Below are 24,860 nucleotides of genomic sequence, written 5' to 3'. Positions count from 1 at the left end.
GACCACAAGCTACACCGGCGGGCCGGGACACAGGCACCCACCAGAAGAGGTACGGGCATACTGCCGTAAAGGTGGATACACCAGGGCCCCCCCAGCAAGAGGCTGAGACCCGAGCTGAAATAAGGCCCTGCAGCGGAGGGTAACAGGGGAGCATTCATCGTCCGGAGTAACGGTGCTCCGGAACCATTGGGAAGACCAGAAGCGGTCCACACGGACAAACGGCGGGACGAGACCGCGGCAGAAAAGGAGCAGTGAGGATTAGAAGTGGGGTCCGGACCTCCTCCCCATCCCGCTCCAGCTCCATCAGCAGCAGACACAGAGGGGAAGCGCAGTGAAACATCACAGCAAGCAGCGGGACGCAGCAAGAAACAGCAAGGAAAAACAGAGGCCCCAGAGGAACGCGGCGCAATGAAAGACGCAAATCAACATAAGAACCCGGAGTGGATTCCGCAGCTACCGGAGACAGGACGCGGCGCCGAAGGGCCAAGAAGAGACAATCAAACCACTTTGGGAAGGAAGACTGCGAAACCAGACATGGCGGCCACTGGCAACCATATTAATGCAGTGACTACACCATGCATCAAGAAAACCCCCAATGCCCCCCCCCCTCAGCAACGCAGGGCTCAAATTAGATACCAGTGGGCTCCCGAGCTACACAGTGATTACAGGGACAATAAAGTGGGGTGAGCCCACTTGATCTAAGGGATAGGAAAGCCAATACAAAACACAGACCCACCCATCAACTATCATCCAAGTGGTTATTCCCTCAACCTAAAGGGAGACACAGGGAAAAATCACCCATGGAGCCTCCGCCATCGATACTAACAACAAGTGCCCAATTGGGCACCAACAGGATCGGGGAGAAACAAGCACTGGGGCATACGTAAGAAGCGGCCCGTGCACTATCAATTAAGCAGCACATAGAGCCCCGTGGAAGAAAAGTCCAAGCAAGGCCTAGCGGGCCACAGGAAGCATCAAGAACCCAGCAACCGGGCCCACAGAGATACAAAACAATACCAAAACCTACCAGGGATCAATATTAGAACCCCACAAAGGTGCAGAAAACATACAGGAGCACATAAAAGGATTGGGGGCTCAATCAAGAAGAGGTGGAATTAACTGGACTCGTTTCAACAGCCTAAGGGTCCGGCAACACAGACTCCAGAAGAAAAATTTCCCCCGCTAACCAAAAGGAACGGGTATCAACTCCAACCTCGTGAGACAAGCAAGAACCATGACAACAGGAGGGCAAAGGAACAAAAGGAAAACCAAACTAGCGAGGTACCAGCACGCGTAGGGGCAACAGAGAGAGGGTGATCAGCCGGACACATAATCACACACGACCAAGTAAGGAAACAGGGGCCCGAGCCCAATAGGAAAAGAACAGGGAGAGGATCACCACCCCAGCATTGATGTCAAAATCTAGACTAAAAACCACAACCCCAGCTCAGGCCCCCCTACTCCATAGAAAACAGAATAGAAGCTTGAAACAACCCTGGAGTGCGGACGAGGCGACCACGATGAGAAAGGGGGAACCCACAAGAGATGCACACGACACAGAACAGCAAGACATGGGGGACAACTCGATGACCAAAGCAGACATGCAGAATTTCTTCAAGGAACTAGAGGGTAAATTTCTGCTTTCCATTCAGGAACAATTCCAGGCGCTAAAAGAAGATATGAAACACTCACTCCAAAAGGTGAAGACTGACATTGCGAAGCTGGAAGAGAGGACTGATACATTGGAAAAGGTAGTTCAACAGGTGGAAGAAGGCGCACAGAAATCAGATGAAATACTCAAACATCTGGCACGCATCTCCCATAATCTTGAACTCCAATTTGAGGATCTGGAAAACAGATCGAGAAGATCAAACATCAGAATCAAAAATTTGCTGGATTCTGTCAAGGACAAGGATCTACAGGGAACAGCCATCCAACTCTTTGCGGAAGTCCTGGCGGAGGAAGCAGAAACCCAGATAAAGGTGGACAGACTACACAGAGTGGGACCAAGAAGATCCACCGAACCCGGGACCAGACCAAGTGACGTGCTAGCAGCCATATCCTCTTACACACAGAAAGAGCAAACATTACGATTAAGAGCAAGATACGCAGGACCGTTGCGGATAAATGGTCAAGTACAGCTATACCAAGACCTATCACAATCAACACTTCTGAAAAGAAGGAAAATGGGCCGTGGTTCAACACCAAATGACCAACCAGGTGAAATACAAATGGACCTTCATGTTTGGCCTGCTTTTTACATGGGAAGGGAACCAGCAACGGATAACATCATGTGAAGAAGGGGAACAGATATTAGGAATACAACAAGACGACAGGGACGGCCAGGCCTGGGCAGAGGGAAGAACAAAAGGCCCTAACAAGCAGGAAGGATGTAAAACAGTATTGAGGAAAAGCAGGGGAGGGAGGAGAAGATGAGGCAAATCGGATCTCAGACAGAAGATGAAGAAATGCATGATACATTTAGGGCATTAAGATAAGTCAAGGGACGACGTCTCGCCCAGAAATTCAAAACACTGGCCCAGGGATGAAGGAGGAAGGGCGTGTATGGAATCTGCAGCGGGGTTTAGGACTCCCCACAACCCGAATCTGAGGGGGTTAGGGGGCCAGGTGCGTGGGACAACTCGTACGGATGCTCAAAGGAATCTAGCCCCCCTCCGGGGGGAAGGGAAGTTGGGGTGGGAAGGGGCAGGGGAATGGGCAGGGGGAAAGGTAAGGGAACAAGGGAGGCAGGGATGGCGGGGGAGGCACAGAGCAAGGAAACACAACAGGCAATAGAGGCACCAGTGGGGCGAAAGGCAGGAAATAGAAGATCATGGATTGCGGGACCCTAAAACAGATAAAGATCCTGACACATAATGTCAGGGGGATGAACACCCCGATCAAAAGGAAAAAATTAGAATGCCAGGCCTGGAGAATGAGAGCAGATATTATGTACCAGGAAACCCATATAAATAAAGTGGACAAGACACAGGTCAAGATAAGGGGGGCCTCTCAAACTTATCAAGCCAACGCAAAAGGAAAGAGGGCTGGAGTCCTGATAGCTATACTAAATAGGCTTAAGGCACAAGTCCAGAACTCGTTGGCAGACAAAGAGGGGTGCTACATCTTTATAAATGTAAAAATAGAAGGCAGGCTTATCACCCTAGCATCAATATACGCACCCAACACAGGGCAAGACGAGTTCCTGAGAGGAACCCTCACGGCACTAGAAGAGTTTGCTACAGGGGACATTATCATAGGGGGAGATCTCAACGTAGCGACCTCGGACAGAAGCACGAAAACACGGACGGGTACAAATGCCCCTTCTAAAGCATTGAAGAGAGCCTTCGAAACAGTGGCGCTCCATGATATTTGGCGTGCCACGAAGGGAAGCACGCGAGGCTTCATCCACTTTTCTGATATTTATAATTCACAATCTAGAATAGACTACGTCTGGGCCTCCACAGGTCTAGTGGGAAAAGTAACAGACATAAAAATTGGTCCACTCACTCTCTCGGCTCACGCTCCAGTATTAACCACATTTAGCATCACAAAACCAGAGGGGGCGTGTGGGCTTGGAGATTTCCATCCTATATCCTCCAAGACAGCCCACTGGCAGAAACAATAAAGGGAAAGATTTAACTCTACTTCACTGAGAACGACACAGGCGCAACCCCACAGAGCGTGGTATGGGACGCATTTAAGTTATTATTGCGGGGAGACATAATAGCTGTGAAGGAACAAAGAGACAAACAACGTATCAGATAGGAAGAACTAGAGGAGAAACTCTCGGAAGTGCAGAAAGAACTAGTGAACAACACAAGCAGGAAGACATAACTAGCCCTGAAACACATACAGGGCCAAATAAGGATGCTACAGAGCAAAAAAGTGGACCTGGCACTCCGAAGAACGAAACAGATGTATTATATCAGTGCCAACAAGGCAGACAAACTCTTGGCAAGACAACTCTGTGATAAGGGTCGGACAACAACTATAATGAAGCTGAGGAACACGCAAGGTCTCACAAAAGGTAGCAGGCGCTCCTCTCCAGAGAGAACATGGCATGATAACCTGTTCTAAGATGAGATTTTGCAGCACACGCTTTTTGCTCACTGTACCTTTCACAGATGGGAAATATCCATTTGCATATCAGTCTTTGTCCCACCCACATGAGCAGTCCAGCACCGAAATGCTATGGCAATTCCTCTCTGAACAAGCGTACCGACAGCAACTCCATACACGTATTTCAGCCTTGTTGGGCCTCATCAGTGAGGTGAAGCTGTGCCTCTCTGAGTACAGTGAGCAGGGAGACCACGTCTGGTTGCCCCCAGGTAACTTAGGGTGACCAACCCTAAGTTCCTTACAAATATTTCACAAAAGGTAGCAGGCGCTCCTCTCCAGAGAGAACATGGCATGATAACCTGTTCTAAGATGAGAGTTTGCAGCACATGCTTTTTGCTCACTGTACCTTTCACAGATGGGAAATATCCATTTGCATATCAGTCTTTGTCCCACCCACATGGGCAGTCCAGCACCAAAATGCTATCGCAATTCCTCTCTGAACAAGAGTACCGACAGCAACCCCATACACGTGTTTCAGCAATGTTGGGCCTCATCAGTGAGGTGAAGCTGTGCCTCTATGAACACGCAAAGTCACCTGAAAACGACCATTGACGAAATTGGGGAAATAATGAGAACCTACTACCAGGCCTTATATAAATCAGAACACCCAGGGATAGACAAACTGAAGGCCTACCTGGACAACATTACTGTACCCCAGATCTCTGAAACAGACAAGCAATGGTTGGACAGAGACATCCAAGTAGAAGAGGTCATTCAGGCAACCAAGAAACTCCTGAGAAACAAAGCACCCGGCCCAGGCGGTTTCTCTGAAACATTCTACAAAAAATTCCAAGAGATACTAGCCCCGCGACTAACTAACTTGTTTAACAGCTTCAGAACGCAAGGAAACATAACAACGTCAATGAACGAAGCGAAATTGGTCATATCCCCCAAACCATTAAAGGACCCGACTGAACCAAGCTCATACCGCCCAATAGCGCTAATCAACCTGGACATGAAGATTCTGATGGAAAGACTCAGACGTCTCCTATCAACACTCATAGGACCAGATCGATCATGATTTATTCCCAGGAGACAACCAGCAGGATGAGCTATCTAATCGAAAAAATAGAACACACCAGCACCCCAGCCATTCTCGTGTCGCTAGACACGGAGAAAGCGTTTGACAGAGTGGAATGGACGGAGCCATTCCACACAATGGAATGCATGGGCTTTGGACAGACTTACATGCAGATGATCAAAGCCAATTACAAGACACCCTCAATGACAATCTCATTGAATGGCACCCTCTAGAACCAAATAGCTCGAACCAGAGGAACAAAACAGGGTTTTCCACTCTCACCTTTGCTATATGCAATTTTCCTAGAGCCATTGCTGATTAGAATTCACGAAACACAACAAATAAAGGGCGTAAATATGGGAGGAGAAGAGCAAAAAATGATGGCTATCGCAGATGACATGCTTTTAGCATTGTCAAACCTGGAACATTCCCTCCTGGAGCTCTTGATGGAACTGGACCACTTTGGGTCGATCTGCAGCCTAAAAATCAATAGACACAAATCGGAGATCCTGAATCTGTCGGCAGATCCAGCTATTGGGACAAGTTGGCCCAAAAGACCCAACTGAACAAAGCCAAGGACAGCATCACATACCTGGGGATACGACTAACTCCCTCGATAAAGCAGCTCTACAACACCAACTATCCAAATCTTTTAGCAAAACTAAAGGCAGACTTAACAAAACTGAACCACCTCAACATATCCTGGTGGGGCAGACTGACGGCTATAAAAATGTTGGTCCTACCGAAACTGCTATACTACTTGCACATGCTCCCGATAAAAATTCCGAGGACATTCTTCAGGGCACTCAACAAAATGGTATCCGCTTACGTATGGCAGCACAAAACGCCAAGAATAGCGATGGCGACCTTAACAGCGCAAAAGAACAAAGGAGTGCTCATGCTCCCCCACTTCCGTAGGGATAGTGAAGCAGTGCAACTGCGGGTCATAAAAGAATGGGTCGGGTAACCCCCCAACATATCTGGGCACAACAGGACAAAGCGGTGGTTGGCGCACCCCTATCAAACCTGCTATTGTTGCATAAAAGATAGCCACCCGAACACGAAAATCATCGAAGTGATGGGAGCGGGAATTGAAGCTTGGGACACAGCAGTCTTAAGAACTCTTACAACATACCCATCACCCTTCACTCCAGTGTTCGGGAATCCGAACTTCCAACCCGGAATGGAACAGAAGGCCTACAACAGCTGGATACAGGCAGGATGCACCAAAATACAGGACATGTACGAAGGCCAAGACATCATGACATTCCAAGACTATGCACAAGGGATGGGGATAAAACCCACAGAAGAATTCCAATATACACAACTAAAACACTGGCTATTAACCCCCCCTAGCAAATATGCAGCCACCAGACAGCTGACCCCATTCGAAATGTACATGACAACGGACACAGGCTCCCACAAACTGATCAGAAACCTATACAAGCTTCTAAATGAACAAGGAGAAGAAATCCAACAATGGAAATATATGAAGAGGTGGGAAAAGAAACTAGGAGAGTCCATAACTCGGGACCAGTGGCGGGACCTCTGGAGTAAAATCCCTAAATTGACACGCTTCATACAGCTAAGACAAATGTGGCAGAACGTCATCCTACAATGGCACTATACCCCAGAGAAACTCCACGCAATGTTCCCCGCTACAAGTGACAACTGCTGGCGAGGATGCTCGGCAACAGGCGACTGGCATCACATTTGGTGGAGCTGCCCAACCATAACACATTTTTGGTCGAGATAAAAAGGCAATTTGGGAAAATGATACAAGGAGACGATCGACTGGGAGACAAGGTGTGGCTGGCAGGCATGTGGGACCCGAAACAGAGAACATATACAAAAACGCAGCAAAGAGGGGTGATGACACTGATCATAGCGGCATGGCTAACAATAGGCCAGCGCTGGAAACAAAAGGACCCACCCACAATATTCGACTGTTCCTAAAAGTATGGAGATTCGTATCCATGGAATGGATGACATATAGACTTCAGGGAATCCCAGAGGCGTTCCTAACAGATTGGGGCAATATCCCAGCTTACCTGCAAAGCGCCTACATGCTCCAGTGGTGCCCACACAATATCAGAATCATGGACATTCTATGTCCTATCGAACATTACAAACTCAAGTATCCAAGACGGCCATCCGAGGGGGGTGGGTCAGAGGGAGATGGGGGGAAGTTAAAGTTATTCTATTGATGTGATCTTGTGCAAAACCAATACAAATATCTTTTTTTAAAAATCTTAATTTTCCAAAGGGATATGATACTGTTTCTTCTTTGTATTCTTTGTATCTCAGTGTCGTACTGACGCCCCTTACGTTCCGTGGTACAGTGTGTATATTTGTCTTGCTTTAAGGACAAGACAATCTTCTGTACTACCGCAGCCATATAATGCACATTTCTCAAACATTATATGTCTCCTCGAGGGTCAGCTGAGACAAGATTTTGTTGGCCTGGTCGATGTTCGCCACCATCGATTTTATACGGTTCCTCTTTACATTTACTGTGGCTAACGATGATAAGTTATTTTTTGGCGTCAGCACACTGCTATTCAGGACATAAATAAACACTACATGATCGCTCTGTCTATTAAACCTTGCCTCAAACTTCCTCTTGCGCATCCTTAAATCTCATGTAACAAAAACCGCATCTAGACAAGACATCTTCCCCCTTCCCTTTCTTGTCTTAAAGTGCAAAGGATCAGTGCCATAAGTCGGAGACAGTGGGTGCATACTAAACTCATTCAATAATTCTACCCATTGTCCAATAAAAGGGTCTGGTATTCTGGAGACAGGCCCCTGCACTCACTCTATCCCCCCATAAGCCATTGTATACATTATTTCGAGGGAAAATCATTGTGCATTAAAGTCACCCAACCACTATAGCCGCTTTTTCTCCTTCCCCTTTCTCTGAAAACCACTGCTCTTCATATCTAGATCCGGGAAATCACTGATAATTACACATAACAAATTATTATTATTGATGTCATATTTGTAGAGCACAACATCAAGATAGGTTTTTTCCCCAACTGCGATGCCGCCAGACTGGTGTCCCCCTATACCTTTCCGTGCTATGGATACGTGCCCCATATACCCATCTGTCAACAATTTCCCTGTAGCCCATGTTTCCTGCAAGACAAAAAGGTCTGATGTATTAATTAGACTTATGCCCTCTGGGTTTGAGATAAAAGAATGAAAACCCCTAGTATTCCATGATATAAATACGTTCTCAACTCTGGGGTTATTATGTCAGTAGTCTGTCTTCTACGTACGGTTCTTATGCCCATCTGCAGCTAAACCCATATGGTTAGCGTATGGTGGTTTGTGCCTTTTGGCTTTCCATATCGGTGTTGGAGGCACTCCACAAATTTGCAAATTTACCTGAATATCAACACCCAGCTTTACAAATTTCTCATAATATGCATCCACATTCAGGGCCAGCACTGGAGAAACAATATGTGCAGTGACCCAATTGCTATTACTTCCCCACCTTGGTAAATAAACCTTCTGAATGTCTCCTGTTGCAATTATTTGTAACTCTGGTATCAAATGTATCAGTTGCAACAGATTTAATCGATTTATGAAGGGGCTACTATTAGAGGTGTTAATTTCTGTGAAAAGCGCTGCATTTAGTGGTAGCCAAGTGTTGTGACGCTGGGTTGTCGCTAATGTTTGCCAGTCTGTGCCCATTTCCGTATTCCAAGAGTCGGCAGGTGGAGCCTGTTCATATTGTTCTGCATAGAGGTTCATTCCACTTGAAGTGAGGTTTCCTCAGGATAATCTAGTTGGAAGGGTTGGTGACCCTTCTATTTGCTTCCGATTAACAGACTTGCAAACAGTTGATAATACAGATTTTCCAACAATTGCAGGGCCGTCATGCGGGACAGAAACCATCCACCTAACCAATGTCTGCATATGTTGTACTCGCTGCTGTACCCGTTTTCCCCCTCTGTTCTCCTTTATTTGGGAGGGAAATAATGTAGCAATCTTTACTTTCAATACATGTAATTCCGGCTTGAATACTCCTAGCCAGTGCTTGTACATTCAGTTTTGTTTTTTTCCTTTTGTTAATTGTTTCTCCACAAGATTTTTGTATTCTTTGTCGTGTTTTTTCCAGACGTCGTATTCTATATTTATATTTCCCTTTGTTGATGGTAACATTTGACCCCTCAGAGGTCTCTTGTATTTACTCATATTGGCCCTTTTGTTGAGGGGAGATTGAGAGCACCGTTGGTGGAGTGCCACAGTCCAACAACATGGTTACATCACCTTCCAGCATGTCACTTCTAGTAAGTATAGGTTCAAAAACACCCTGACTATTTGCCAGGATAATGTCCACCACCCTGGCGAGAATGATTTGCATATCCTGCTGCTCTTGAATTAGCATTGAATACATCGCAAAGGTAGCATCAAGCGTAGCTGTTAATGTGGACCACTTTGGAATATTAATATCAGTCCCCTTTGGCCCCTGACAGCCCCCCAAAAGTCCCACCAACCTCATTCACTAACATCCGCCCGATGAAACGAGTGACTGTGGGTGCCTTCGCTTCCACCTTCATCACCCCTCAAGCTCCACATTTGACACGGCCCTCAGCAACCTCCACCTTTCCATGACCAATACACTTGACATTCTTGCCCCAGTCATGAGGATCCACCTGAAACCTGCCTTTAAGCGTAAGCGATGGTACAACATCGAACTTGCGGCCCTGAAACATAAGTGCAGGGCAGCAGAACGGAAGTGTCAAACCTCAGGCTCATCCTCTGACAAACTGGCCTGCCGCCTGATCCAAACGCAATACACACACTCCATCCATGCCATGAAAAGAGCCCACATTCAGGCCTGAGTTTCCGGTGCATCCAGTAACACAGCAAAACTTTTCAAGATCTGCAGGGAACTAGCCATCCCCTCCTCAGTCTACTCCCTTTCCCCCTACCAGGCCCTTTGCAGTGCGCTGTCCTCACACTTTGCCTCCAAAACCCGGGACATCCTTACCACCCTTGCTACTCTCCCTCATAACCCGTCCCACACCTCCTCACCTCCATCCCCTCTGCCGCCTCTGTCGTCCTTCTCCTCCTTCACCCCTGTCGCACCTGAAGAAGTTACCAGAGTTGTCTGCTCCATGAAGGCCTCTAATAAGCAGGTTTCCCACTGCTCATCCAGGACCATCAAGGATAACATTGTCTCTCTTGCCCCTGCTGTCGCTGATTTCTGCAATCGCTCTTTCGTCACAGGATCTTTCCCCTCCCCCCTTGTGCGCCCACTCCTGATAAAACCTACATCAGATCCTACCTGCCCTGCCAACTACTGCTCTATTTCCATCACACCCTTTTTGGGGAAACTGCGGAGAAGTTGGTTTTGCCCCAACTCAACTCACACACTGAACTTGTTGGTGGTCTCCATGACCATCGCTTTGGATTCCGAGCATTCAGAGGCACGGAAACGGCTCTTCTGAACACCTGCGAAGACCTGCTCACATCTCTGGACTCAAACTCCCTACTGTCCCTATCCTTCTCAATCTCGCCTCTGCCTTTGACACAGTCAACCATTCCATCCTCATACAAAGGCTCCATGATACCCTTGGTATCTCAGAACGGGCACTGGACTGGCTGACGTCCTTCTTTACTGACCGCTCTTCCCAAGTCATCCTGGACGCTTTCTCCTCTCGTACTTCCCTCTCCACCTGTGGTGTCCCCCAGGGTTCTATCCTCTCCCCCTGGCTCTTTAACATGTAACTTGCTCTGCTTGCACGTCTCATCTCCTTCTCTTTCAACTTCCAGTGTTACGCAGACAACACACAGCTCTTTTTCAAACTCCCTGCTGACCCTCTTGCAACTTCCATCATCCCTGACTGTGTATCTGCCATCCAGTCCTGGTGCACCGCCAATGATCTCTGCCTCAATGTCTGTAAAACTGAGATCCTTCCCATCAGGACCCCTGCTCCCTCGTTCTTCCCTTCACTGTGGCCTTCCTCTTTGGGCTTTCCCCCTGCGCCCTCTTATGATGCCAGAACCCTTGGAGTCCTCTTCGACTCCTCTCTCTCCTTCCTCCCTCACACTCAGGACATTGCCAAGAAGTCCCACTTTCAGCTCTTCCTTCTCAAATGAATTCTCCCTTTTCTCACTTCCCCCGCAGGCTCAATGTGACCAAAGCCCTGGTTCTTTCTAGGCTTGACGATTGCAATAACCTCCTTCTGAATCTACCATCCTCCGCTCTGTGACCCCTCCAGTTGATCCAGAATAGGTCAGCAAGACGTATCCTTGGCCACAAGCCCAGGGACTGCATCTCTCCTGAACTAAAAGTCTTCACTGGCTCCCGGTTGATGCATGGATTAAATTCAGATCCATCTGCATCATCCACAAGGCGGTCTGGGCCCGGGGACTGAACTATCTTCAACTTTATCTTACTAAATACACCCCCTCTAGACCACTACGCTCCTTTGGCTCTAACTCTGTGTGTAAAGCGTTTTGCTAAACAGAGGGCAGGAGGTTGTTCGCTTTCCTCAGCTGGCTCTCTCCTATGGAACAGCCTCCCCCTCCCTCTGCACCTTCAGCAGGATCCTCTTAAATTCCAGAAGCTCCTTAAGACTCTCCTCTTTAACTCCTCCTTCCCTTCTTCTCTCCCCTTCTAATCCCACAGCTGCTGCGATTGGCATCCTGGGCCCTTATGCATTCTCGGGGCCCTGATCTCCCACAGCCAATCGACCCAGCTCCTGTCTATCTGCACTTGCACTTACACCCTTCGCCCTGGTGGCTCGCCCTTACACCCCTCGCCGCTCCAGGCCGTGTAGCACTCAACATTCCTAGTACTTCATCTGTGGCTCACCCATGAGCTCAGACTCCACAGCACTGACCCCCTGCCACTCCTGCTCCCTCCCTTGCCCTGTGGGCACTTTGAAACAGTATTTTCTTATTGTATAAGCGCCTAACAAGCAAACAATAAATAGTTAGCCTCATACATATCACTTTTGCCCTTTGGGGACATTGTGGAGTAACTTGTAAATTAATCGTACAAAGAGGAGGACTGAAGTTTTTCTAAGTCAGGAGTTGCAGAAAGGTTGGTATTTTCAGATCTGTTGGACGCAATATAGTGAGGATGGAGCAGCAGAGCACTGTAAGGAGAGCGACACAGTCCACCAGAGCCAGGAAGCACAGCATGCAAGACACGGCAAGGAAGGGGTTAATCGGGATGGGGTGTGGCTGGCAGGACGGCGAGGGAGTGGAGAGGGCAGCACAGGTGTGAACGTTGAGAGAAATGTTATATTAATGAGAGCCTTGTTTCTTTTTTTCCCTGTTGGCGGGTGTGTCGGGCTGCAGGAAGGGAAATGCGAGGAAGAGCGGGGTGGAGACGGAGAAGAACACCACCGGTGAAGTGTTTTGGTGGGCCTACTGAACACACATGGAAAGACTGTAAGGAAACGGGCTGAAAGGGGAAATAGATGGCTTAACCCGACTATTTGTAAAAGCGGAACACTGCCACCGAGGGAGAAGTTGAACCTGCATGAACAGGCTATGCTAAATGCGGAACGCCGCCACCGACGGAGAGGTTAAACCGACAGGAACAGGTGACTATTGATGCGGAATTCCACCACAGACGGAGAGGTCAAACTGGTAGGAACAGGTGACTATTGATGCGGAACGCCACCACTGAGGGAGCGATTAAACCTGCATGAACCGGTGATGGGCCGGAACGCCGCCACCGACGGAGTAGGTAAACCTGCATGATCCAGCTAGGTTAAGTGTGGAACGCCGCCACTGAGGGAGCCTCCGGCATAAAAGAAGTGGGACTTTGCTTCTGAAGGGGAATTGAATTGATATTTTATTTCAAACGCGCTCATACACAGGTGTTTCAGAGCGCGACAAGGCAAGGGAGGGGGAACACGGGAGAACAAAACAACAATTTTAATAGGCCCAGTGACATTGAGAACATGCAAGTGCATGGGAGAGGGGCAGGGGGAAAAGTGCGTGGAAGGGGGGAGAAGGAGAGTGCAAAGCAAGCAGAAACCGATAAATAATAATAAATTAATAAATAATAAAGGCAACAAACAATGGTAGGGCAGCCAGCAAGTGGCAAGTGCCGGGTTAAAGGCAGCAGATTGGGTAGGTCTGATAAGTGCAGGAAGAAAAAGGGGGGGCTGTATGGGTACAGATACAGACCCCAGTGCAAGGGGTGGCCAGGAGGCAGTGCGGAAGTGCAGCAGTGTGAGCAGGTACCTGGGCCCGGAGGACAGAGGGTGGCCAGGTGCAAAGTGCCACAGGAGAACAGAATCAGCAGGGGAGAGGGGGGGTGAAGGCAGAAGCAAAGAGGAAGGTCTTGAGGTGCTTCCGGAGATGGTTCTCCTCAAGTTTAAGAGTGGCAGGGAGGCTGTTCCAGAGGGAGGCCCCAGCCGAAGACCGAGATCTACCCCCAGCTCATTTCTTTGAAAAATGACTGATCCTGAGGGAGTTAGAGATGCAGAGAGCTTGAGAGGGGAGTTATTTGCGGAGGGATACCTGAAGCTATGCTGGACCCAGGCCCCAGAAAGTCTTGTGGACAATGCAGAGGGTTTTGAATTTAATCCTTGCATCCACTGGTAGCCAATGGAGAGATTTCAGAGCTGGAGAGATACGATCCCAGGGCTTGAGGCCAAGGACAAGTCTCGCAGTCCTGTTCTGGATAAGTTGCAAGGGGCGGAGAGTAGAGGCAGGTAGATTTAGAAAGAGGCTGTTGCAATAGTCCAACATAGAGAGAACCAGAGCTTGGGAGACAGTGAGCTTCTGGGGGAAGGAGAGGAAAGGCAGAGTACCTCTGAGGAGGTGCAGTAGGAAGTTTGACTTGTTTGAGATATCGGAAGGAAAGTGTGAAATCAAAGGTGACCGAGAGGTTCTTAGCCTCACAGGTGGGGATAGGAGGAGGACCAAGGGAGGCTGGCCAGAGAGTGAGAGGAAAGGATGGTGACATAGATAGTTGGCGGCACACCAATCTTGAATGGCAGTTAGGCTATCGGAGAGGAGAGAGGTAGAGGAGGAGGCCAAGGCCAGCCTGAAAATGAGTTGTGTCGTCCGCATAGCACTGGAAGTTTGAGAAGAAAATGGCAATGCAGTGGGCGAGAGTTGCCAGGTATTGGTTGAAAAGCCAGGGCGAGAGGTTAGTCCCCTGGGGAACACAATAGGATGAGTACAGAGGGCATGCTAGAGTCAAGGTTAGAGAACAGATCTTCACGGATGTTCCAAAGAGCAGTTTCCGTGCTTCTGCCAGCTCTGAAGCCAGACTCAAGTCATGGAGACAGCCAACAGAATCGGAAGGAAGGTTTAGCTGAGAGATGGCTACCTTTTCCAGGAGTTTCCCAAGAAAGGGAGTAATGGAAATTGGCCGATAGTTGGCCGGACAAGAAGGATCAGCTGTGGGTTTCTTGAGAAGAGCATGCACACGGGAGTGCTTAAGATGAGAGGGGAAGGATCCGAGGCAAAGGAGTGGTTGCAAAAATCGGCAAAGGCCAGAGCGAGGTTATCAATGTGATCCTTGATAGTTTTAGAGGAACCGGGATGGACCTGTTTTGACGAGGGCTTTCATAGATCGGACTTGTCTAGCGACCTCGTCAGGGTAGAAAAGAGGGAAGGATGAGAAGGAGGTTGGAGGGATGGCTGCCGAAGGAGGGTCAGCAAGTACAGACGGAGTGGGAGTGGAGGAGAGGGTGGACAGGATGTCCTGGGTTTTTGAGATAAAGTGAGAGGCGAGGGCATTGCAAAGAGCCTGGGAGGCAAGAGGAGGGGTAGAGACTGCAGCAGGGTTGGCCAGCTCCTTGCAGATTTTAAAGAGTTCGGCCGAGTTCTTTGATGCCGCAGAGACACGGTCTTGAATGTGGGCTCTCTTCTTGGTACGGACAGAGAGTCGGTATTGCCTTTGGAGTAGGCGACAGGCCAGTTTGTCAGAGGATGAATAGGACACCCTGAAAGTTAATTGAAAGAGGGACTGGGGGGATGGGGGTGCAGTCATTGTGAAGCAACAACTACGCGGACTGAGAACGGACCACGGGATACCTAGAAGTTAAAGGTGTGCTGTACTAATAAAAACCACGTTAAAGCTGTGCTTGCTATCAGAGTACTTCTCGCAAACCCCAGAATGTGACACACCCAAATTCAAACAGTTTTAAGAACGAGTTGTTGTCTATTTTAATAGACGTCGTTGGGGATATAGGAGAAACAATTGGGTCAATCAGAGAAATTCCCTTTGGTTTCATATTCTCCGAATGCTATTTGGTTGTATATTGAAAGAAACTCGTGATCTTAGTGATTCTTTTCTCATTTGCACTGTGAATATTCCTTTTGACATTCCTTTTGTCATTTTCCTTCCATTTCGTAACAACAGGCATTGCTCAGTTTACTAATCTAGTCGATGTTTCCTTTACAATAGGGTCTGTTTGGTGTTTCGTGGTTGTAAGACTAGGCCCCGAGGCTGTTCTCACTTTAATCGGTGCAACTGTTGATAATTTCCCAGATCTCAGTACGTCATGTGGCGCCCAGTTCGATTACGCAGTCCCGGCAGACTGGGCAAAGGAGGTATACCACCATTCTTCTTCTGACCTCTCGCTAGTTTTATAGTGCCCATACTACGCACGGTGTCTCTGAGCCCAGGTAGGCACCGCAAGCACCCCAAACAATGAGAAGACGTAACACCATAAATGCACAGGTAATGGCTCAAATCCCACTTCCTCGGGGACTTCACAGTTTTGCATGCGGCCGTAGAGTGCTCTCAACGCTCGAATTAAAGCTCTTGTTACCTGAAGTGTGTTTAGGAGGAAATTACAGGCGCCAGCAGGGCTGGGGCAGAGTCCTTCAGCCTCTGGCAAGCTGCGGTCACTTCAGCCGTGCCAGGACACGACGAGCCCAGGAGGAACGCTCTTCCCATGCAGCAGCACGTGTTCTAGGAGGGCAGCAGAGCTTGGGCAAGGTCCTTCAGTGTTCAGGCAGGCTGCGGTCATGACGAGCCCATAAGGAGAGCTCTTCCCAGTCAACCCCAGGCAGCAGCCGTGATCATGTGTGGGAGACTGGGATGCAGCACGCCGGTCACAGAGGCGAAAGCTTGTGGGGTGCACGATTGCCTGAAATAGCTCCGTTTGCGGCGCTGGCTCATTCAGTGCAAATGCGCAGTGCAAAATCTCTATATTTTATTAGAAATTGTTGGGTTTATAAGGAGGCCACCTTTTATACTCTGCTAGCAGTATAATTGGAAAATCCACTTACATTTTTGTGTATATTTCAATTAAGATCTGTTCACTTAATGTACATATATTCATGGGTGCCAGCTTTTGATTTTCACTATGGACAAAGATTCTCACACTAAGTGAATGACGAGGGAGCTGCATGCATCCCCAGGTCGAAACACATTTTGCAGCACATTTTGCAGCAGGAATAGGAAAAAAGTCATATGATTTACAGGAAGGTCTAAATATATAACATCTGAGCAATAGTAACCTAACCTGCTGAGTTGTCTTTGCAGCATTCTTTTATAGGATACCCTGCTTCCCCCTGCTACTCCTACATACACAAAATAGATTAGGCCTGCCACCCCATCGGGTGGTCCGTTGATGAGGCTCCCATCCCATTTTGATGTGAGCAGCACTTGCCAATTTTGCAAGATGCATGCTAACACGTCACCAAGCCTGAGCCCAGCAGGAGAGGAGATAGACATGCCACAACCAGGGATTTAGATTATCATGGCAAGCCCGGTTAATTTTGTTAACATTTGAAGACCTGTAAAATTGCTTAATTCACTGTCTCAAGACCTCCCAGGTAAATAGGCTATATCGCACTATAAGGCAATCCTGCAGTAGATCAACCTGTCTTATCTTCCCCAAGGCCAAACCCATCCCATCCCTGACATGACATCCATGGAACCTTCTTGGAGTTTATTTCTTTTGACAGACATAATAATCCTCATCTGTAGGTCCTAAAATAAAATCATATTGCTACTTTGGACAGTATGGCAAATATACACAATAAAAATAAAAAAACTATTGGGAAAGTTCTGCAAAAAGAGCAGTTCACTTCAGTTAGAAAAACACAATCATGTTTTTGTAATGCCTTTCACACTGCGTGTTTTCAATCAGAGGTTTCGAAATGACATTTTACAAACAATATGTCTACCAATTGCATATGGAAAGAGATGTGCTCAAGTTCCTGAATTGCAGACTGGCCTCAAATCCCGGCCTATCCATTTAACCATAGTGTGTTCTCCTGGGCAAATATTTTTGTCTCGCTATGCCTTTTCTGCCAAAATTTAAAGTCTGCAATGATGGGGTTATATTAGTTGAAACTATTTGTAAAATGAAGTTGAAGTTTGTGCCCAATTGTATTCTAATCAATAGTGCATGATGAATTAATGATGATTGTAAGATTTGTTCTATCAGAGGTGGTGACACACAATTTGGTTTTATACTGTGTTTTATATTGTGTTTTATATAATTAATGTTTTGATGATGATTTGATTATGGTATGAAATGTTTATTTTTACTTGAGAAATTTTTGTAAAGGTGTAAATTTATTTTTGCTACCAAAAACAAATAAAAAAAAGTTTGCATAAGTATTCTGCTTACACTGTCTCCTTCTTCAAAAAAGTCTCACTCCTGATATTGCCACATAGGTAAATATTAGCAGTGCCAATTCATATACTGGACATCACAGTTTGTCTCCTGTCATACACATGGTAATGTTTTTCTCAAGATACATTTGAATATTGAAGACTCGTTCTATAATTGTTGGGGGGGGGGGCACACTCCATCACACATCATCTACTGCCCAGGGCCCACAAATCCTTGTGCCGGCCCTGGTTGCGAGAACTTTCCTTCTATGTCACTCGTGTTTTGACGTCCTTCATCAAGATGGATGCCTAGTCTAAATGCGACGCACTTATGTACATGAAAGGCACATAAGATTATCATGCAGCCTGTTTATTTCTCCATTTTCTCTAAATTCCCCCTCCCTTAATACAGTTTCATCCCGTTCTTTGCTCCTCTCCAACCCTACCATATTCACTATAGGTAAAAAAAAAATGCATACACGCATTGGCACAGCTTTGTCTGATTTTATGTTCCAGACAACATGCACAATTAGGCAAACGGCGTTAACACATGTATTTAAGACTGTTCGTTCCTCAAACCTGCCACGTCTTAAAATGATCCACATTAGGTACTCTTTTTTTTTTTTTTATATAGCATGCACGTCTGTAACATGATCCCTTTGGGTTATTTACCGGAAACAATAGTTTTTCAACTTGGTAAGAGTTATAGGTTCAGGTGACCCACCGGTTCTCTCCAAAACTTTGCTGTATTAAATGATATTTCACTTAATGTGTGTAGGGCTCAGTCTAGAGAGCAGTGCGCAGATTGAGCTTTGATGATTGCGGCATTTGTGGCAATACAGCAGGCCTCGTTACAAAATTGCATTGTCAGCACCCATAAATGTGAATTTAAGATAAACAAGATTATATGTCCGAACCCAACCATCAAATGGCAGGATTATTTACAGCATATTCATTTATAATCGAATACAAGCCGCAAAACTCGTGCTATCGACAAGTAATTGGATCCATGTGTGTGTGTGTGGTTAGTGATTTGAGCAAGAATCCTACCAGGCTTCTATGTCAAATGTGAATGTCATTTTTTTTAAACAGTATTCTCTGTTTGAGGAGACGGCGAAAAAGGTGTGCCTGTGTTTGTTTATGCAGATTACTTTTTTCCTGTTATCTGCCTCCCCGTCACTCTTCATCTCCCCCTCAATACAGTCTCCTTCCTATGACCCCATCTAACTATCTTCCCCCTACTTATGGCTTCTTCTATCACCTATTCCCCTACACATAAATAACACATCATCATCGCATGCTTTTTAAGCGCCAGGTGCTTCCTACTTTGCCTCATCAATTCTGCCTCCTACCGTTTCACATCGCTCGCTTGCCGTTTCCGGTTCCTTTTTCCGCGTGTCTACTTGCATTGTTATAAGATTTAACAAGGGGGGTCTTGGGAGTCCCTCTGCCAGACATTAGTCCTGGTTACGAGGGACTTACCCAGAGTCTTTAGCTCACTATCTTTCACAGAGAAGAAATATCCCAAACATATCAGTCTTTGTCCTGCCCTGGGGCAGTCCAGCACCGAAATGCAAGGCAATTCTCCTCTGAACAAGAGTACCAACAGAAACCCCAGACACGTGTTTCGGTCTGGTTGGACCTCATCAGTAGGGTCGATCTGTGCCTCTCTAAGAATAGTGAGCAAGGGGTCCACGTCTGGGGGGTCCTGGGAGTCCCTCTGCCAGACATTAGTCCTGGTTACGAGGGACTTACCCAGAGTCTTTAGCTCACTATCTTTCACAGAGAAGAAATATCCCAAACATATCAGTCTTTGTCCTGCCCTGGGGCAGTCCAGCACCGAAATGCAAGGCAATTCTCCTCTGAACAAGAGTACCAACAGAAACCCCAGACACGTGTTTCGGTCTGGTTGGACCTCATCAGTAGGGTGGATCTGTGCCTCTCTAAGAATAGTGAGCAAGGGGTCCATGTCTGGATTCCCCTAGTAACTTAGGGTGAGACCCAAAGTTACTTAAATATGCAGATTTAACAAGGGGGGTCCTGGGAGTCCCTCTGCCAGACATTAGTCCTGGTTACGAGGGACTTACCCAGAGTCTTTAGCTCACTATCTTTCACAGAGAAGAAATATCCCAAACATATCAGTCTTTGTCCTGCCCTGGGGCAGTCCAGCACCGAAATGCAAGGCAATTCTCCTCTGAACAAGAGTACCAACAGAAACCCCAGACACGTGCTTGCATTTTTATGCCACTTTTGAACTGTTTTGTTTGTTCCGCCCCACTCCAAGACTGGGAGCAAACTCCCGACCGCAAACTCTATCTGGCACAACCCTCCAGCTCAAAATGTACCCCAGCACCTAAAATGTAAGTAGCCCATGGTCATGCAAATTGCAGGGTGCAAGATGCAGTGAAGCATACTACCTCATACTGAGTGTCCAGCTCTCGTAACCCTACGCACCTACTCACCCTAGCTCAACGTATTCATTTCACCCACGCTTCCACTAGCTTACCAACCTATTCACTGGGTCACTCACCTACCTACCGTTTCTGTTACATACACAATTACCCTGCTTTAATTAACCCACTTCCACCTTTACCTAGCCAGCCACTCACTCACCCCACGCCAGCTTTTCATCCGCACTCTGGCTTGCCAAACTCACCAACTTTCTTATTTTACCTTCCAGGGGGTCAGAATGGCTTCAACATCCCACGGGTGGTGCCCTGCCCGGAGGTGGGCGAATACCTGAACATGAAGCCCACCCAGCTTCGGGACCTGGACCCTAAAGCCATGCCCGTCTATGCCCGCCGCTTGCTGTGCGATGCCTACATGTGCCTTTACCACAGTCCTAGCCTCAGCCTCTACAAGTGAATGTTGCATGCTGAAGGATGGAGTAGCTCCATACAAGCGACGCCATGGCAAATTAGTGTGATTTCTCGCCCCAGGCCGGAGCTTCAAAAAGGCTGATTGAACTGGAGAAGGGACCGTAACATGCCAGCATAGTATGCAAACCAGCATGTGATTGACGTTTAACACAACAACCTTTCCCAGCCAAATCTTGCCAGTTTACTGTAGACCATTTACAATAATAAAAAAGGAGGGTTTGCACAGTTGAGCTACATCTCTTCCTATTTTATATACGAGTACGAGAGTTAAGAAGGAATTGAAGAAAACGCTGTGCAATAAAAAGTGATTACCTGTGGATACATGCTTTCTGTTTTTTTTAACATTTCCTTTTTACCCTACCTTTGTTAATATACAAATATTACTTTTTTAAAAAACTATTAGTGCTGAATAAGGCATAAAAATCACGTGGCATAGCACATTTCCTTTGCAGTTTTTTTATGAGGCCACTGGAAAAGACTAAATTCCTAAACAGGCCCACTAGCCATGGCCTTCGGCCGTGGATACACCACCAGGTTTCTTTTGGGCACACTGGCCATGGCCAGTCCCTATGGCCTTTCGCTGTGGCACCTTGACATGTGGCCCATTAGGTGCTGTGACGACTGTACATGTACCCCTAATATCTTTCTTTTGGACTCACTAGGTGGCCACAGCCACTATACATGTCATTCAGGCCCACTAGCTAGGGCCTTCAGCAGTGGTCACACCTCTAGGTTTTGTTGGAGCCCACTACCCATGGTCTTCAGCTAATTTCCATATTGCACCATTCGGTTCCTTAAAGTAACCAAGTAGCAATAGCCTTCGGCACCACCCATTACCAGCCACCTCACTAGCTGTAAAATTCCCCTTTTTTTGGTCTTAATATCATTTTTTAAACTCTCTTTTAAAAAAAACCTTTTCCCCCATTACTGCGCTTATCCATAAACGCTTACAAATAACTGTGGTTATCTGTCAAAAGCGCACAAAATCCAAAACTCTTCCCCGCACTCCCAGGCACTCACCAAGTGCCCCATTCTCGTGCCATGCGCCCTCCTATTCCTTTCAAGTTCTTGTTCGCTTCCTAGCCCTCTTTCATTCCCCCCAACACTTATCCTTTTGTCTGACACACTTTAATTCCTGATCTAGTTTTCTATCATAACCGTGGTCATCCCACCAGATAACCCCTGTTATGTGAAAACATTCGAGCTCTGAACTTGGTCCACAGCCCCCCCCACCACCCCAATTCCCCAACTTCACCTGGTGTCCTCTTCCCCCTCCCACCCTCTAGCCTGGTGCCATTTCATAATTTTTCCTCCAAATGGCATTTTTTCACTTTTCTTTTTTGGCAAACCCTGGTTATACCCATTATAACTATGGTTATATCTCGCATCGAGCACAATAAGAATGCATGCCGAGTTAAGCTCGTCATTACTTCTGACATCTGCTAAATTTCAAGGGTAAAATCTGGTCAACTAAACTGCTCTTTAACTAAAATATGTTCAGTGAATTTCAAGGGTTTTGTTATACCATACTTTTTTTTATGGGCCACTCGGCCATAGCCACTGTAGATGTTCTCCCAATATGTTTCTTTTGGACCCACTAGGTGGCTACAGCCTTCGGCTGGGAAAATCAATGTGCTGAAAACTGTGAAACTGTGGTGTTTTGTTTTCTTAATATCTTTCATTTTAAAATGTTTTGTTACCGGCATGTGCAGTTGAGGGGGGGAAGGGGCGGGGGGGGTTGTTATGAACATTTCCTCCAAATCCATCCAGCAAGTCAAACATTATTAGCATAAGAATTTTGGGAAAAAATGGCTGCTTTTTCATTTCTGAAAATCCTGTCAGTCTCTCTGCTGCAATGGACCATGGTAGATATAGCTATCATTTTGAGAGAAGGAAGCACCCCCCCACTCCTTCAAATATTTTTAAAACGACTGGACGCAATAACCCCAGACCCGTCACGGAAATTGAATCAATGTTTTGTCCCCAAATTTTTTCTTACCTGTTCCAATTCCATCCAGCAGTTTTGGCTTTGTCCTTGAGCAAACATTAGACTTTTTCTCTATGGGAAAATGAATGGAGCTTAGGCCAAAACAGCGTTTTAAACTTGTTTAATAACTTTTTTATTTTTTAACTGATCTTTCCTAACATTTCCAGTCGGAGGGGCAGGGGGGTGCGTATTCTATTTATTTATTTTATTTATTTCAGTGCACAAAACTCAGAGGCATCTAGGCACTAGTTGCAGAAAGTGCATAGTACATTAGAGAAGTGCAAGAGTATTCCTAATGATTACAGAAAGTATCAAAGAGCGTGTACAAACTAGCAAAGCCACCATCATGGAGCGGGGGTTACGATGAAAGTAGGGGTACAAGTAGGTAAGATGTGACATAAGGATGCACAGATTGGGAAAGCCTCACCTCATGGTACGGGGGCCACATCAAATGCACAGGTACAAGTAGGTAAGATGGGACATAATAAAGCTGCACAGATTGGGAAAGCCTCACTACATGGTGCGGGGGCTACATCAAATGCACAGGTACAAGTAGATAAGATGCGACATAATAAAGATGCACAGATTGGGAAAGCCTCGCCTCATGGTGCAGGGGGCTACATAAAGTATGCAGGCACAATTGGACGTGTTGGGTATGGTGAGTAGCAGCGGGCTGCAGAGTCTAATGAGGTACAATTGGCGTAACTAGTAGTCCAGTATCACTAGATAAATGGGCATTGATAGATGGGTGCTGCCGCTCAGAGCAAGTTAAGTAGCATTCCGGTAGCGATGCAAGGCAGAATATTAAGGCAGTAGAGAGCACCTAACGTGGTTGACAATCGGGAGCTGTGGCTCAGGCGCTGTGGATGGACAATATCGAGTGCTAATTGCGATGTGCAGGCATTTATTTGTTTATTGGTCATTTATATAGCGCCTATACACCAAGGTGTTTCAAAGCGCTCAAGGTAGGGGAGGAGGGAGCAAGGGGTAAATGTGAGGTAAACATTCCTACTGGGCCTTGAGTCCATTCAGAATGAGCAAGTGCTATAATGTTAAACAGAACAAGACATGGGACAGCAATGGACTGCTTTACAGAGGAAACCAAGAACAGGACTGTCATACTAGGCCTGACAGCATTTCAGAGAATGCAAGTGCTGTGACAAAAATGAGGAGAGGGGGTGGGGAGCAGGTGGAAGGGACAGACAGGATAAAGCGAAGGAGAGGTTTTAGACTGGCAGGAGAGGCTAGAGGTAGACAGATGTTGGGCAGCCTAAAAATCGAATTTCCCAGTAAGCACTAAATTCAGGGCAAATGGAGCAATACACAGTTGGAGAAACGTGCCTAGATTCGAGTTACCAAGAGCAGGAATGCATTAGAGAGGGATACATTGAAGCATAGAAAGACAAAATAGCATAGGCACACCTAGGTTCATCAGTATTGTGTGTTAGTGAGAAGCATAATAGGGTCCAGGAGAAGACTTGCAGTGTACATAATTGGAGAGTTATTTTCCCAAGGTACAAGTTTGTGGGGGCGGGGCTAATTGATGCATGATGTGTGACTGTCCACGAGGCAGAGAAGTGTGGAGCATGGTATGCAGCGTGGGTGGGGGGCCTCCGTGCCCTCCCAGGCTGGACAGGGCCTGACAGGGGCCTTTGAAGATGGCCTTGGAAGGAGGGTCGGCTCCACACCTGTCAGCTCTCTCATTGACTCTATGTATAACGAGGGAGCCAATCACAGCGGCCGAAACAAGGGATGGAACTCAAGCACTCCAGTGCCTGCTGGACTTTGATGCCATCAGCCATGATGAAAAAGAACAAAGGCCACGGTGGATGGAGGCCAAATTTCTGCCAAATTCGTCATACAAGTCAAAAGTTATTAGCAATTCGTTTTTTGGGTTTCCTATGGAACTCAATTCGCAACTATAGTGTGGTGACTTCTGCTCTATAATATATACATTTATATGTATTTATGTGAATCTTGACATTTCCTCTACTGCAGTGTAAAAACTATCAGATTTTGACAAAATGCAAAAGTCCTTCAAAGCCTACTTTGTTTCTTGTTGTCATGCGCCCGTTCTTCCAGCTCGTCTGGGACCGCTGGAGACAGGTCCACCATAAGTTACTCCACCATGTCCTCTGCCGTTCTCTGGGCAGCGGTCTACTTCTTTTCCATCATGGCCGCCGCCGGGTGATTTAGTCTTCATTCAACCAATGGCGGCTGCTTTGCAACTTCGCTGGGATCCTTCTCTTTGAGTTGTCACTCTGTGTTTTTTCCCTTGGCTTCGGT

At 46.9% G+C, this 24,860-nt stretch overlaps 1 protein-coding gene across 4 annotated transcripts in view; it reads left to right on the top strand.

Annotated features, from left to right (window-relative positions):
- The window catches only part of LOC138521176 (ubiquitin carboxyl-terminal hydrolase CYLD-like), a 2,059,174-nt gene extending 2,038,270 nt beyond the window's left edge, over window positions 1-20,904 (top strand). For all 4 annotated transcript variants that reach the window (XM_069633784.1, XM_069633781.1, XM_069633782.1 and 1 more), the window contains one exon: window positions 20,389-20,904. In XM_069633784.1, the coding sequence (XP_069489885.1) occupies window positions 20,389-20,573 (185 nt within the window). In that variant the 3' untranslated portion in view covers window positions 20,574-20,904. The remainder of the gene's footprint in view (window positions 1-20,388) is intronic.
- The last annotated feature ends 3,956 nt before the right edge of the window (window positions 20,905-24,860 follow it).

Source organism: Ambystoma mexicanum, chromosome 13 (genome assembly GCF_040938575.1).
Source record: "Ambystoma mexicanum isolate Mex_15411 chromosome 13, UKY_AmexF1_1, whole genome shotgun sequence".
In the NCBI taxonomy this organism is placed as follows: Eukaryota; Metazoa; Chordata; class Amphibia; order Caudata; family Ambystomatidae; genus Ambystoma; species Ambystoma mexicanum.
Note: the sequence above shows the minus strand (reverse complement) of the source record. Positions and strands in the feature narration are given on the sequence as shown.